General features: G+C 38.8%; 1 protein-coding gene across 4 annotated transcripts in view; it reads right to left on the bottom strand.

The window, feature by feature from the left end:
* LOC751811 (WC1 isolate CH211) overlaps window positions 1-10443 on the bottom strand; it is a 42574-nt gene extending 32131 nt beyond the window's left edge. For all 4 annotated transcript variants that reach the window (XM_059887255.1, XM_059887256.1, XM_015471297.3 and 1 more), the window contains exon 1: window positions 10145-10443. In XM_059887255.1, coding sequence (XP_059743238.1) covers window positions 10145-10211 — 67 coding nt within the window. In that variant the 5' untranslated portion in view covers window positions 10212-10443. The remainder of the gene's footprint in view (window positions 1-10144) is intronic.
* Window positions 10444-13179: the final 2736 nt, after the last annotated feature.

Raw genomic sequence — 13179 nt, 5'->3', positions numbered from 1 at the left:
ATTCAATGCAATCCCTATCAACCTACCAATGGTATTGGTAGAACAAATAATTTCACAATTTATATGGAAATACAAAAAAAAAAAACCTTGAATATCCAAAGCATTCTTGAGAAAGAAGAATGGAACTGGAGGAATCAATCTGCCTGACTTTAGAATATACCACAAAGCTATGGACAGAGGTTCATGACACTGTACAGGAGACAGGGATCAAGACCATCCCCAAGAAAAAGAAATGCAAAAAACCAAAATGGCTGTCTGAGAAGACCTTACAAATAGCTGTGAAAAGAAGAGAAGCAAAAAGCAAAGGAGAAAAGGAAGATATACCCATTTGAATGCAGAGTTCCAAAGAATAGCAAGGAGAGATAAGAAAGCCTCCCTCAGTGATCAATGCAAAGAAATAGAGGAAACAACAGACTGGAAAAGCCTAGAGATCTCTTCAAGAAAATTAGAGATACCAAGGGAACATTTCATGCAAAGATGGGCTCAATAAAACACAGAAATGGTAGGGACCTAACAGAAGCAGAAGATATTAAGAAGAGATGGCAAGAATACTCAGAAGAATGGTACAAAAAGATCTTCACGACCCAGATAATCACGATGGTGTGATCACTCACCTAGAGCCAAACATCCTGGAATGTGAAGTCAAGTGGGCCTTAGGAAGCATCACTATGAACAAAGCTAGTGGAGGTGATGGAGTTCCAGTTGAGCTCTTTCAAATCCTAAAAGATGGAGCTGTGAAAGTGCTGCATTCAATATGTCAACAAATTTGGAAAACTCAGCAGTGGCCACAGGACTGGAAAGAGTCGATTTTCATTCCAATCCCAAAGAAATTCAATGCCAAAGAATGCTCAAACTACCACACGATTGACTCATCTCACACACTAGTAAGGTAATGCCCAAAATTCTCCAAGCCAGGCTTCAACAGTACATGGACTATGAAATTTCAGATGTTCAAGCCGCATTTAAAAAAGGCAGAGGAACCAGAGATCAAATTCCCAACATCTGCTGGATCATCAAAAAAGCAAGAGAGTTCCAGAAAAACATCTATTTCTGCTTTATTGACTATGCCAAAGCCTTTGACTGTGTAGATCACAATAAACTGTGGAAAATTCTGAAAGAGATGGGAATACCAGACCACCTGACCTGCCTCCTGAGAAACCTGTATGCAGGTCAGGAAGCAACAGTTAGAACTGGACATGAAACAACAGACTGGTTCCAAATAGGAAAAGGAGTATGTCAAGGCTGTATATTCTCCCCTTGCTTATTTAACTTATATGAAGAGTACATCATGAGGAACACTGGGCTGGAAGAAGCACAAGCTGGAATCAAGATTGCTGGGAGAAATATCAATAACCTCAGATATGCAGATGACACCACCCTTATGGCAGAAAGTAAAGAACTAAAGAGCCTCTTGATGAAAGTGAAAGAGGAGAGTGAAAAAGTTGGCTTAAAATTCAACATTCAGAAAACTAAGATCATGCTATCTGGTCCCATCACTTCATGTGAAATAGATGGGGAAACAGTGGAAACAGTGTCAGACTTTATTTTTTTGGGTTCCAAAATCACCACGGATGATGATTGCAGCCATGAAATTAAAGACGCTTACTCCTTGGAAGGAAAGTTATGACCAACCTAGACAGCATATTAAAAAGCAGAGACATTACTTTGTCAACAAAGGTATGTCTAGTCAAGGCTATGGTTTTTCCAGTAGCCATGTATGGATGTGAGAGTTGGACTATAAAGAAAGCTGATATGGACTCTGTGGGAGAGGGAGAAGGTGGGAAGATTTGGGAGAATGGTATTGAAACATGTAAAATATCATGTATGAAATGAGATGCCAGTCCAGGTTCGATGCGCGATACTGGATGCTTGGGGCTAGTGCACTGGGACGACCCAGAGGGATGGTATGGGGAGGGAGGAGGGAGGAGGGTTCAGGATGGGGAACACATGTATACCGGTGGCAGATTCATTTTGATATTTGGCAAAACTAATACAATTATGTAAAGTTTAAAAATAAAATAAAAATTTTTTAAAAAGTTAAATAATTAAAGTGGACAACTATAATATAATACAACCATTAGACTACTTATTCATCTGAGGCATGTAAACATATTTTCACCCTAACACTTGTTATGAAACTTCATGTCAGCTTTTTGTTTTGTAATATCCGAAATTGTAAACAACAAAAATGTTCATCAAGAGAAGAACAGAAATAAAAGCAACTTTCAATATAAAAAAAAAAAAGAAAGCTGAGCACAGAAGAATGAACTGTGGTGTTGGAGAAAACTCTTGAGAGTCCCTTGGACTGCAAGGAGACCCAACCAGTCCATCCTAAAGGAGATGAGTCTTAGGTGTTCATTGGAAGGACTGATGTTGAAGCTGAAACTCCAATATTTGGCCACCTGATTCAAAGAACTGACTCATTTGAAAAGATCCTGATGCTGAGAAAGATTGAGGGCAGTAGGAGAAGGGGACAACAGAGGATGAGATGGTTGGATGGTATCACTGACTCAATGGACATGAATTTGAGTAAACTCCGGGAGTTGGTGATGGACAGGGAGGCCTGGCGTGCTGTGGTTCAGGGGGTCGCAAAGTGTTGGACACGACTGAGTGAATGAACCGAACTGAAAAAACGTACAGTCATCAAGACAGTATGGTACTGGCACAAAGACAGAAATATAGATCAATGGAACAAAGTAGAAAGCCCAGAGATAAATCCATGCACCTATGGACACCTTGTCTTTGACAAGGGAGGCAAGAATATACAATGGAGAAAAGACAATCTCTTTAACAAGTGGTGCTGGGAAAACTCGTCAACCAACTCTAAAACAATGAAACTAGAACACTTTATAACACCATACACAAAAATAAACTCATGATGGATTAAAGACCTAAATATAAGACCAGAAACTGTAAAACTCCTAGAGGAAAACATAGGCAAAACACTCTCCGACATAAATCACAGCAGGATCCTCTATGACCCACCTCCCTAAGTAATGGAAATAAAAGGAAAAGTAAACAAATGGGACCTAATTAAACGTAAAAGCTTTTACACAACAAAGGAAATGATAAGTAAGGTGAAAAGACAGCCTTCAGAATGGGGGGAAATAATAGCAAATGAAGCAACTGACAAAGAATTACTCTCAAAAATATATAAGCAGCTCATGCAGCTCAATACCAGAAAAGTAAACAACCCAATCAAAAAATGAGCCAAAGAACTAAACAGACATTTTTCCAAAGAAGACATACAGATGGCTAACAAACACATGAAAAAATGCTCACATCACTCATTATCAGAGAAATACAAATCAAAACCACAATGAGGTACCATCTCACATCAGTCAGAATGGCTGCTGTCCAAAAGTCTACAAACAATAAATGCTGGAGAATGTATGGAGAAAAGGGAACCCTCTTACCCTGTTGGTGGGAATGCAAACTAGTACAGCCACTATGGAGAACAATGTGGAGATTTCTTAAAAAACTGGAAATAGAACTGCCGTATGACACAGCAATCCCACTGCTGTGCATACACACCAAGGAAACCAGAACTGAAAGACACATGTACCCCAATGTTCATCATAGCACTGTTTACAACACCCAGGACATGGAAGTAACCTAGATGTCCACTCCACTGGCAGACAAATGGATAAGAAAGCTGTGGTACACATACACATTGGAATATTACTCAGCCATTAAAAAGAATACATTTGAATCAATTCTAACTAGGTGGATGAAACTTACAAAGTGAAGTAAGTCAGACAGAAAAAAACCAATACAGTATATTAAGGCATATATATGGAACTTAGAAAGATGGTAATGATGACCCTATATGTAAGACAGCAAAAGAGACACAGATATAAAGAACAGACTTTTGGACCCTGTGGGAGAAGGTGAGGGTTGGATGATTTAAGATAATAGCAATGAAACATGTATATTACTGTATGTGAAATAGATCACCAGTTCAAGTTTGATGCATGAAACAGGGCACTCAAAGCTGGTGCACTGGGACAACCCTGAGGGAGGGGTTGGGGAGGGAGGTGGGAGGGGGGTTCCGGATGGGGACACATGTACACCCATGGCTGATTCATGTCAATATATGACAAAACCACTACAATATTGTAAAGTAATCAGCCTCCAATTAAAATAAATAAATTATTTTTTTAAAAAGCAAATGGTAGATACCAACACATCAATATCAGTAATTGCATTTACAGTAAATAAAGATAAAACAAAATTGACACAGATATTACATAATGCTCACCTTATATTATGATAGCAAAGAAAGGTTGAAAGTAAAATGATGGAAAAAATGTACTAACTGTAAGAAAACGGGAGTAGCTATATCAATGTCCCAGAAAGTAGACTTTAAGCCAAGATATACTAATTGAATTAAAGAAGGAATTTTCATGATTATAATGAGATGCACCCTTAAAAAAGATATTATAGACAACAAAATTCAAGAAAGGTAACAGAACATAGCTTTGAAATATACTTGACAGGTTGAAAAGAAGAAATAGACAAAATCACAATCAAAATTTGGGATTATTACTGTATCTTTTTCAGTAGCATACAGACCAAACATACAAAAAACAAAGAATACAGTAGATGTACAACAACATAATCAGCACATTTAACTAAGTAACATATGGAGCAATGCACCCAACAATGCAAGAGTTCACATTACTGTAAATGCATTAGGAACATTTACCAAAATGACCATATAATAGGACAAAATCTTTTACTCTTTGAATTCATACAGAGTATTTACTCTGACCACAGTGGAATAGAATTAAGAATTAATAAGAAAATATTGTTACCCATCCCTATTTGGGGAAATTCAGCAACACCCTTCCAAAAAAACCCCTGAATCTGGGAATAAATTTAAAACTTACAAAATATTGTGAAATAATGATAATAAAGATTGATAATAATGATAATAAACACAAAATAATGATATGATAATAAATTCTTCTAATGAAATCCAAGTAGTGCCTAAGGGAAATTTATATACCAGATTTAGAGAAGAGGAAAGACTGTGAAAAGTGAAAAAAATGTAAGCTTCCAATTAAAAAACTAGGAGATGAGAAAGTCTAAAGGATGTAGAATGTTGGGGTTAATTTTAAAAGGAATAAAAATTAATGGAAAAGAAGGTAAGCATAAGTTAGAAAACATAGAAGAAAGCTCTTTAAACATGGCTCATTGAAAATTGATGAACAATGAGCAACGCTTAAGAAGAGCAGAGAGAAAATAAAGTTAACAATTCCAAGAATGAAAAGGGACATCACTATGAATCATACAGATTTTTTGGTCATAGTTTTTGTGCTGTTGTTTGTTTGATTTTTGGCTGTGCTGTGGCTCGTAGTTCCCAGGTCAGGGTTGAATCCGGACCCATCACAGTGAAAGCCCAGAGATTTAATCCCAGGATTGCATAGTTTTATTAATACAATTTATACCTTTAACATGGATAAGTACACAGAAAGTGTCAATTTCTCCACAATCTTGCCAACACTTAAGTGTCTTTAAAAAAAAAAAAAAAGTCATTCTGACATGCTGCTGCTGCTGCTAAGTTGCTTCAGTCATGTCCGACTCTGTGCGACCCCATAGGCGGCAGCCCACCAGGCTCCTCCGTCCCTGGAATTCTCCAGGCAAGAACACTGGAGTGGGTTGCCATTTCCTTCCCCACATTCTGACATGTGCGAGATGGTATCTCTTTGTGGTTTTGATTTACATTTCTCTGATGATTGACAATGTCAAGCATTTTTTCATATACCCATTGGCCATCTGTATGTCTTTAGAGAAATGTCTATTCAAGCCCTTGGTCAATTTTTTAATTGAGGTATTAGGTTTGGGGGTTTTTTTCTTGAGTTGCAGGAGTTCCTTAATTTTTTGGAAATTAAAACCTTATATCATTTTTGCTAGCTTGCCTTTTCACTCTGTTGATGTTTCCTCTGGTTTGCAGAAGCTTCTCAGTTTGATATATCCCCACTTGTCTATTTTTGCTTTGTTGCCTGTACTTTTGATATCATATCCATGAAATCATGAAACAATGTGTTTTTATTTTGTGATGGGGCTAAGATATCATATATCTAAAATGTAATTCCTATCTGGTGATGATGTTACTTTGAGATGAAGAATGGCATTTGAAACACTGCATTAAAGGCAGAAATGAAAAAAGTAAAACATTATAGATTTGATCACATAACCCCCTATACACGTATACAACCTTAAAAATATATGCAAAAACTGGGGGAAATATTTACAAAAATAAGTAAGAAAAACAAGAAGTGTTGTTTGTTTATAGAGAGTTCCTATAAATAAATAAATAAGAAGTTTTAAAACATTCTAGAGAAAAATATTGATATGTAAGATTCGTTGAAAGAGTAATATAGGAAAGAAGATAACTTTTGTATATAGTGTTTATGTGGATAAAAACAATGATGAATGCTCTTATGTCAAGACTATGAAGAAAATAATACTCTTTTTTTTTAATTAATTATTTATTTGATTGTGCTGGGTCTCAGTTGCAGCACGCAAATTCTTACTTGTAGGATCTAGTTATCTGACCAGGGTTAGAACCCAGGTCCCCTGCATTGGGAGCATACAGTCTTAGCCACTAGACCACCAAGGAAGTCCCCAAAATAATACTCTTTTAATTCCATTAATGTTGCTGAGAATATTGAAAACTACTGTGCTGGACAATTAGGCAATACATATAGAGGGAGGCCTTTAAATTGGCTATCTTGAGGAAAAAATAATGGCTTTTCTATTAAGTCAATGTAGATGTTCATAAGAACTTTATCACAGCATTGTATTTGAAAATATTAATGTACAATAAATAGGATTAGATAAATAAGTTATGATTCAATGAATGGGATAACTGAAATACTGGCAACCATCCAAATGGCATAGAAGACATTTTAATGAACAAAAAGAAATTTAAAATATATTATTTTGAAAGTGGATATAAAATGATATTGGAAGAAAAGCTATGACCAACCTAGAGAGCATATTCAAAAGCAGAGACATTACTTTGCCAACAAAGGTCTGTCTAGTCAAGGCTATGGTTTTTCCAGTGGCCATGTATGGATGTGAGAGTTGGACTGTGAAGAAACCTGAGTGCTGAAGAATTGATGCTTTTGAACTGTGGTGTTGGAGAAAACTCTTGAGAGACCCTTGGACTGCAAGGAGATCCAACCATTCCATCCTAAAGGAAATCAGTTCTGAATATTCATTGAAAGGACTGATGCTGAAGCTGAAGCTCCAATACTTTGGCCACATGATAAGAAAATCTGACCAATTGGAAAAGACCCTGATGCTGGGAAAGATTGAAGGTGGGAGGAGAAGCAGATGACAGAGGATGAGATGGCTGGATGGCATCACTAACTCTATGGACATGAGTTTGAGTAAGCTCCGGGAGCTGGTGATGGACAGGGAAGCTTGGCGTTCTGCAGTCCATGGGGTCGCAAAGATTCAGACATGACTGAGCGACTGAACTGAACTGATGATCCAATCGAGTGTGTGTGTGTGTGTGTGTGTGTGTGTGTGTGTGTGTAGGGACTGAGATTTAATACAGAGATTGTGTTCAGAAAGAATATAAAGGGAGCTGGTATATCCTGCCTTGTACTTTAGAGACAAGTGCAAGCTCAGAAAATATTTAATGCTCTTTGGAATGATCATACCAAAGTTATGCCCCCCATACCAAAGTATATGGGGGCAAACTCATGTGAACTGAGTTCCTTAGTGTGTGAATATGTGCTTTAATAATATGATGCTACAGAGCATTCTGTATGAGGAAACATGCTTGTTTGAGTTAACTGTGATTTCTCCTTAGCCTAATGAGAAATTCCTTCATTGTTGTTGTATCTGGAGAGGCCAAAGGGGAATCAGAGAGCCAATTTTATATTTCATTCAGAGAGTCTACCTCTATTCTTAACAGCCTGCAAAGCCTGAAAAAATGACAACCACCATTATAATATGTCCCAAACCCAAGGAACTGGAAGTTTCGTTTTGCAGGTTTTTTTAAGATTTTTTTTTTTTTGATGTGGATCTATTACAATATTCCTGTTGTTCTGGTTTTTTTTCGGGGAAGGCAGGTGCTGTGAGGTATGTGAGATCTTAACTCCCCAACTGGGTATCGAACCTGCACCCCTTGCATTGGAAGATGAAATCTTAACCCCTAGGAAGACGAAATCTAACGCCAGGGAAGTCCCCAACTAGAAGTTGAAAGAAATATAACAAGGGAATGAAGAGCAGAACTTCTTGCTCCTTTGGGGAGGAGTGGAGTTTCCCAAAGAAGAGAGACAGAGACTTCTGACAGGGTGGGCGGAGGAGGGGGTGGGGCTTGAAATAAGGAGGGAATGTGGGATCAGGAAGGGATGGAGAGATGAGCTTTGCTAAAGCAGAGAGGAGCAAGGGCTAACCTGGAAAAGTTGACTTTCCAGGCATGTGACTAGCTCATTCTAATTTCAGGAACTCAAAGCAGGTATCTGGGACTCTCCTGATTTAAGGGCACAGTGAAGACCAAATTTCATACAGCATCTGTGCGAACAACAAGTGAGAATATTCACCACAGGGACGTTCACAAACACAGAGTTCCTGCTAAATATCTGACCCATTAAGATGTCACAGAACAAGCTTGTGCTCTCCACTGAGACAGGGAAAAACTGACCTGCCTCAGTGGGGATCATCAAGTCTCTAAGACTAAATCCCTCTTCTGCCTTCAATGCATCAGTCCATTGATGGCACCTGCATTTGGTGTTAGTTTTTTTCCTTTGCACAGCGGGGTTAGAGAACCACTGATCCAAGAGGTAGGAAGGGAAAATATTACAGGCAGGAAGACAGAGTCCTGCCGAATCCTATGCTAGGGAAAGACTACAGAAAAGCAGAAAAACGACTGAGCTGTGGGTTGTTTGTGGGGGAAGAAAAAGAAACTCAGAGTTCGAATGCAAATGCAGCGTTATCCAGAGGTGTGATTACAATTTCTACTGAGAGGGCTTTCCTCACAGAAAGGAAGATTTCCATATTTGCCCTCACCATACATACATACACACATATCATCACCACCATTACCATTGCTACCACCAAATCCAGCAGTCTGGCTTAGAGAGTATGAGTTCTATGGAAAGTAAAGTGAAAGTGTTAGTCATTTAGTCATGTCCAACTCTTTGCAACCCCATGGACTGTAGCCCACCAGGTTCCTCTGTCCATGGAATTCTCCAGTCAAAAATACTGGAGTGGGTTGCCATTTCATACTCCAGGGGATCTTCCCATCACAGGGATCAAATCCAAGTTACTGCACTGTGGGCAGATTCTTTACCATCTGTGCCACCAGGGAAGTTCTATGGACTCCTATCTAAAAAATCAACTTCCACTGGGCAGATTTATTTCTGTTCACACATTTAGCCTATACGTACTCTTCTAATTCACCGTTACCCATTCCCTTATCTCACATATACAGACACATACACATGCACACACATATGTATGTTGTTGTTTATTTATTAAGTCGTGTCTGAATCTTTGTGACCTCATGAACACCCACCAGGCTCCTCTATCCACGGTATTTCCTAGGCAAGAACACTAGAGTGAACAGCTGTTCCCTTCTTTAGGGGATCTTACCACCCCAGGGATCGAACCTGCATCTCCTGCATTGCCAGGCAGATTCTTTATCACTGAGCCACCGGGAAGTCCACACATATGTGCATACACTTAAAGCATACATACATAAACACACATGTGCACACACACACATGTCCACAGTCTAAAAGATCCAAAATACTGAACTGGTGGGGAGAGATGTAATATAAAGTATGGGAAGGACAGATCAGAGACCCAGACAGAGGCAGTCCCTCAGCCATAATCCATTAGAGGAAAACTGAGAAGTGGTCAGACATTTTCTGAGCTGTTACGTGTACTTGGGGAGGGCTAAAAACACAGTTAGGTCTGTGAATAGAATTTATATGTCTGCAGCATATTACTGCTTAACTTGAAAAACTGAGCCCCGAGGGAGAAAAATCAGCACTCACTGTCACTAAGGATCACATTTGGTCAAAACCAAATGGTCAACAAATAGAAAGGTATTGTCCTTACAGTCCCACAATCTTATAGCTAATCCAGTGTGTCTACTGAATTTAAGAACACTTACCTTGAGCACGCGATAGGACGCTAAAGAGCAGAGAGACAAGTCCCTGGAGAAAGTAGTGTCCGTTCATGGTTCTCTGATCCTCTTGTCTTTGGGTAACAGCTTCAGTTTCCCCAAACTACATGAGGAGTCCTCTGGGCCCTTAATGGAGGCTCTTACAGCAGAAAGGGGTTCATATAATCCCATCCCCTGACACTGCCATCTTCCGAGCCAATAGAAACGCTTTTTAACATCTTCTCTGCCATCAGACACTATATAAAAGGAAACTTTCTGAAGTTCAAACACCAATTAGATGCTGAATCTTGAATATCTCCTTATATGAGATGCAAGGTTATCTGACGTCAGGTGTCATTCTGTCCGTTAAGCTGATGCAGAAAAGCTATGTTAAAAAAATATATATATGTGGCTTTCTTTTTCTCCATGCCAGGTGTCCCGCTCAATGGCTGGTTCAGCTCAGCTGGTGGGATCAGCCAGAAACACTTTCTGGGTCAGTTCTACCGCCTCCAACTCCTCACGAACCCTGGGAAAGATGAGTTTTGTTTCATTGGGTGGAGGTCTGCAGTGTCAAGTGACTGACCTGTTGTGGCTGCAAAGAAACTAAGTAACTAATGGAGAGAACAAAAGGTCATATGAGCACAAAATCAGGATAAGAAAGGTGAAAAATTCTTAATTAAATGAAAAAAAGGTGAGATGAACATCAAGGGGACCAGATTACTGGCTTCATAGGGTGAGTCTTCCCCCACTTCCATTTCCCCTTGGTGATTGGAAGCCTGGTAAAGATCCAGGGCTCCAGAGACTCCTGAGCAGGCCTGCCCTTTTCCTGAAAACCAGTATGCCTTTCCTATTCTCCATCTAAAGGATAGTCTTCTCTTCTCTGCATTGAATCAGTTGTGACCTCATTTCATCCTAAAGAATCAATCAACTTCAGCCCCCAGTTACCCCAAAAGGCCTTCTTACAACTATCTTCTTGAAGCCTGACAAAGCTTGCCCTGCTCCTAAGACAAAATTTCTTCAGTAAATGTAGGGCTATTTTTCTTCTTGATTTTGTTTTGATATTGTGTGTGTGTTTTTTTAAGAAATTTATCTACTTTATCTAAACTGTTAAGTTTATTAGCATATAATTGTTCATAGTATATTTTCATTATCATTATAAGGTCTGTTGTATCTGAATGATTACTTTCACTTTTGATATTGATCTTCTGTTTCCTTTTTAAAAATTATTTTTCCTATGATTTGGTCAATTTTACTAATTTTTGAAAACCCAACTTTTACTTTGCTAATGTTTGCTTTTATTCTTCTAGACATTTACCTTATTTTTTCATTTATTTCTACTTGTTTTAGTTTCAGTTTGCTTAACCGTGGTGCTGGAGAGGACTCTTAACAGTTCCTTGGACTGCAAGATCAAACTAGTCAATCCTAAAGGAAATCAACCCTGAATATCCATTGGAAGGACTGATGCTGAAGCTGAAACTCCAGTACTTTGGCCACCTGATGCAAAGAGCTGATCATTGGAAAAGACCCTGATGCTGGGAAAGATTGAAGGCAGAAGGAGAAGGGTGTGACAGAGGATGAGATGGTTGGATGGCATCACCAACTCGATGGACATGAGTTTGAGCAAGCTCCGGGAGGTGGTGATGGACAGGGAAGCCTGGTGTGCTGCAGTCCATAGGGTCACAAAGAGTCAGACACAACTGAGTGACTGAAGAACAACAGCTTCCTGAGGTTAACCATTAATATTTTAATATTTTCTTATTTCCTTTTTTGGGCAGTGCCATGCAGCATACGGGCTTTTAGTTCCCCTACCAGGGCTCAAATTCATGTCCTCTGCAGTGAAAGCATGGGGTCTTAACCACTGGACAGCCATGGAAGTGACTCTTTTCTTGTTTTCAATATAGGTATTTAAAACTAGGCAATTTCCTCTAAGCAAATCTTTAGCAGGCTCTCACAATTTTTAATATATTTTCTTTTCACTATCACTTAATTCAAGATATTTCCTAAAAATGCTTGTGATATATTCATTACTTTTGGATAATTTTTTAAAGTATTTTAAAATTTCCTACTATTTATGGAATTTCTAAGTATATAATTTTTTAAACTTGTTTTTTATTGATCAAAAATGCAAGAAGTAGCAAGCATTGGTAAGGATGTGGAGAAAAGACAACCCTCATACGTTGTTGGTGGGATTGTAAATTGGTGCAGCCACTTTGGAAAACAGAATGAAGATTCTTCAGAATTTGCTATACTCTCAGAGTGATGGAGATGCCTGTTGACCTGGTAACTGAAACCAGCTTGGACATGATATTCTGCAACGATGAGACTTCCTTTCCATGGCAAAATGCATATACCCTAAATCAATCACACAAATCAATTATCATTGTATGGTTACCCATGATATACCCAACAGTAAGAATACACAGATCCAAGAATCAGTGGAAATTGGAATGATTATGCTTTTTTACATTTAAATTTATTTAAATTGGAGGCTAATTACTTTACAATATTGTATAGGTTTTGCCATACATCAACATGAATCTGCCACAGGTGTACATGTGTTCCCCATCCTGAACCCCCCTCCCACGTCCCTCCCCATACCGTCCCTCTGGGTCATCCCAGTACACCAACCCCAAACATCCTGTATCCTGCATCAAACCTGGACTGGCGATTCATTACTTATATGATATTATACATGTTTCAATGCCATTCTTCCAAATCATCCCACCCTCTCCCTCTCCCACAGAGTCCAAAAGACTGTTCTATACATCTGTGTCTCTTTTGCAGTCTCGCATACAGGGTTATCGTTACCATCTTTCTAAATTCCATATATATGCGTTAGTATACTGTATTGGTGTTTTTCTTTCTGGCTTACTTTTATTCTCAAGGTCCACTTGAGGAATTTGGGCTTCCCATATTCCAAGTCTAGGCTTTATGGATTTATCTCTGGTTCACAGAAGGAAAAGTGACTTCACCAGGGGACACACACAGTAAGTGTCACCTTAAACTTTAAGCCATGACTGCTTCCCAGTCATCCTAGGATCTTC

This window comes from Bos taurus, chromosome 5, assembly GCF_002263795.3.
Source record: "Bos taurus isolate L1 Dominette 01449 registration number 42190680 breed Hereford chromosome 5, ARS-UCD2.0, whole genome shotgun sequence".
In the NCBI taxonomy this organism is placed as follows: Eukaryota; Metazoa; Chordata; class Mammalia; order Artiodactyla; family Bovidae; genus Bos; species Bos taurus.
Note: the sequence above shows the minus strand (reverse complement) of the source record. Positions and strands in the feature narration are given on the sequence as shown.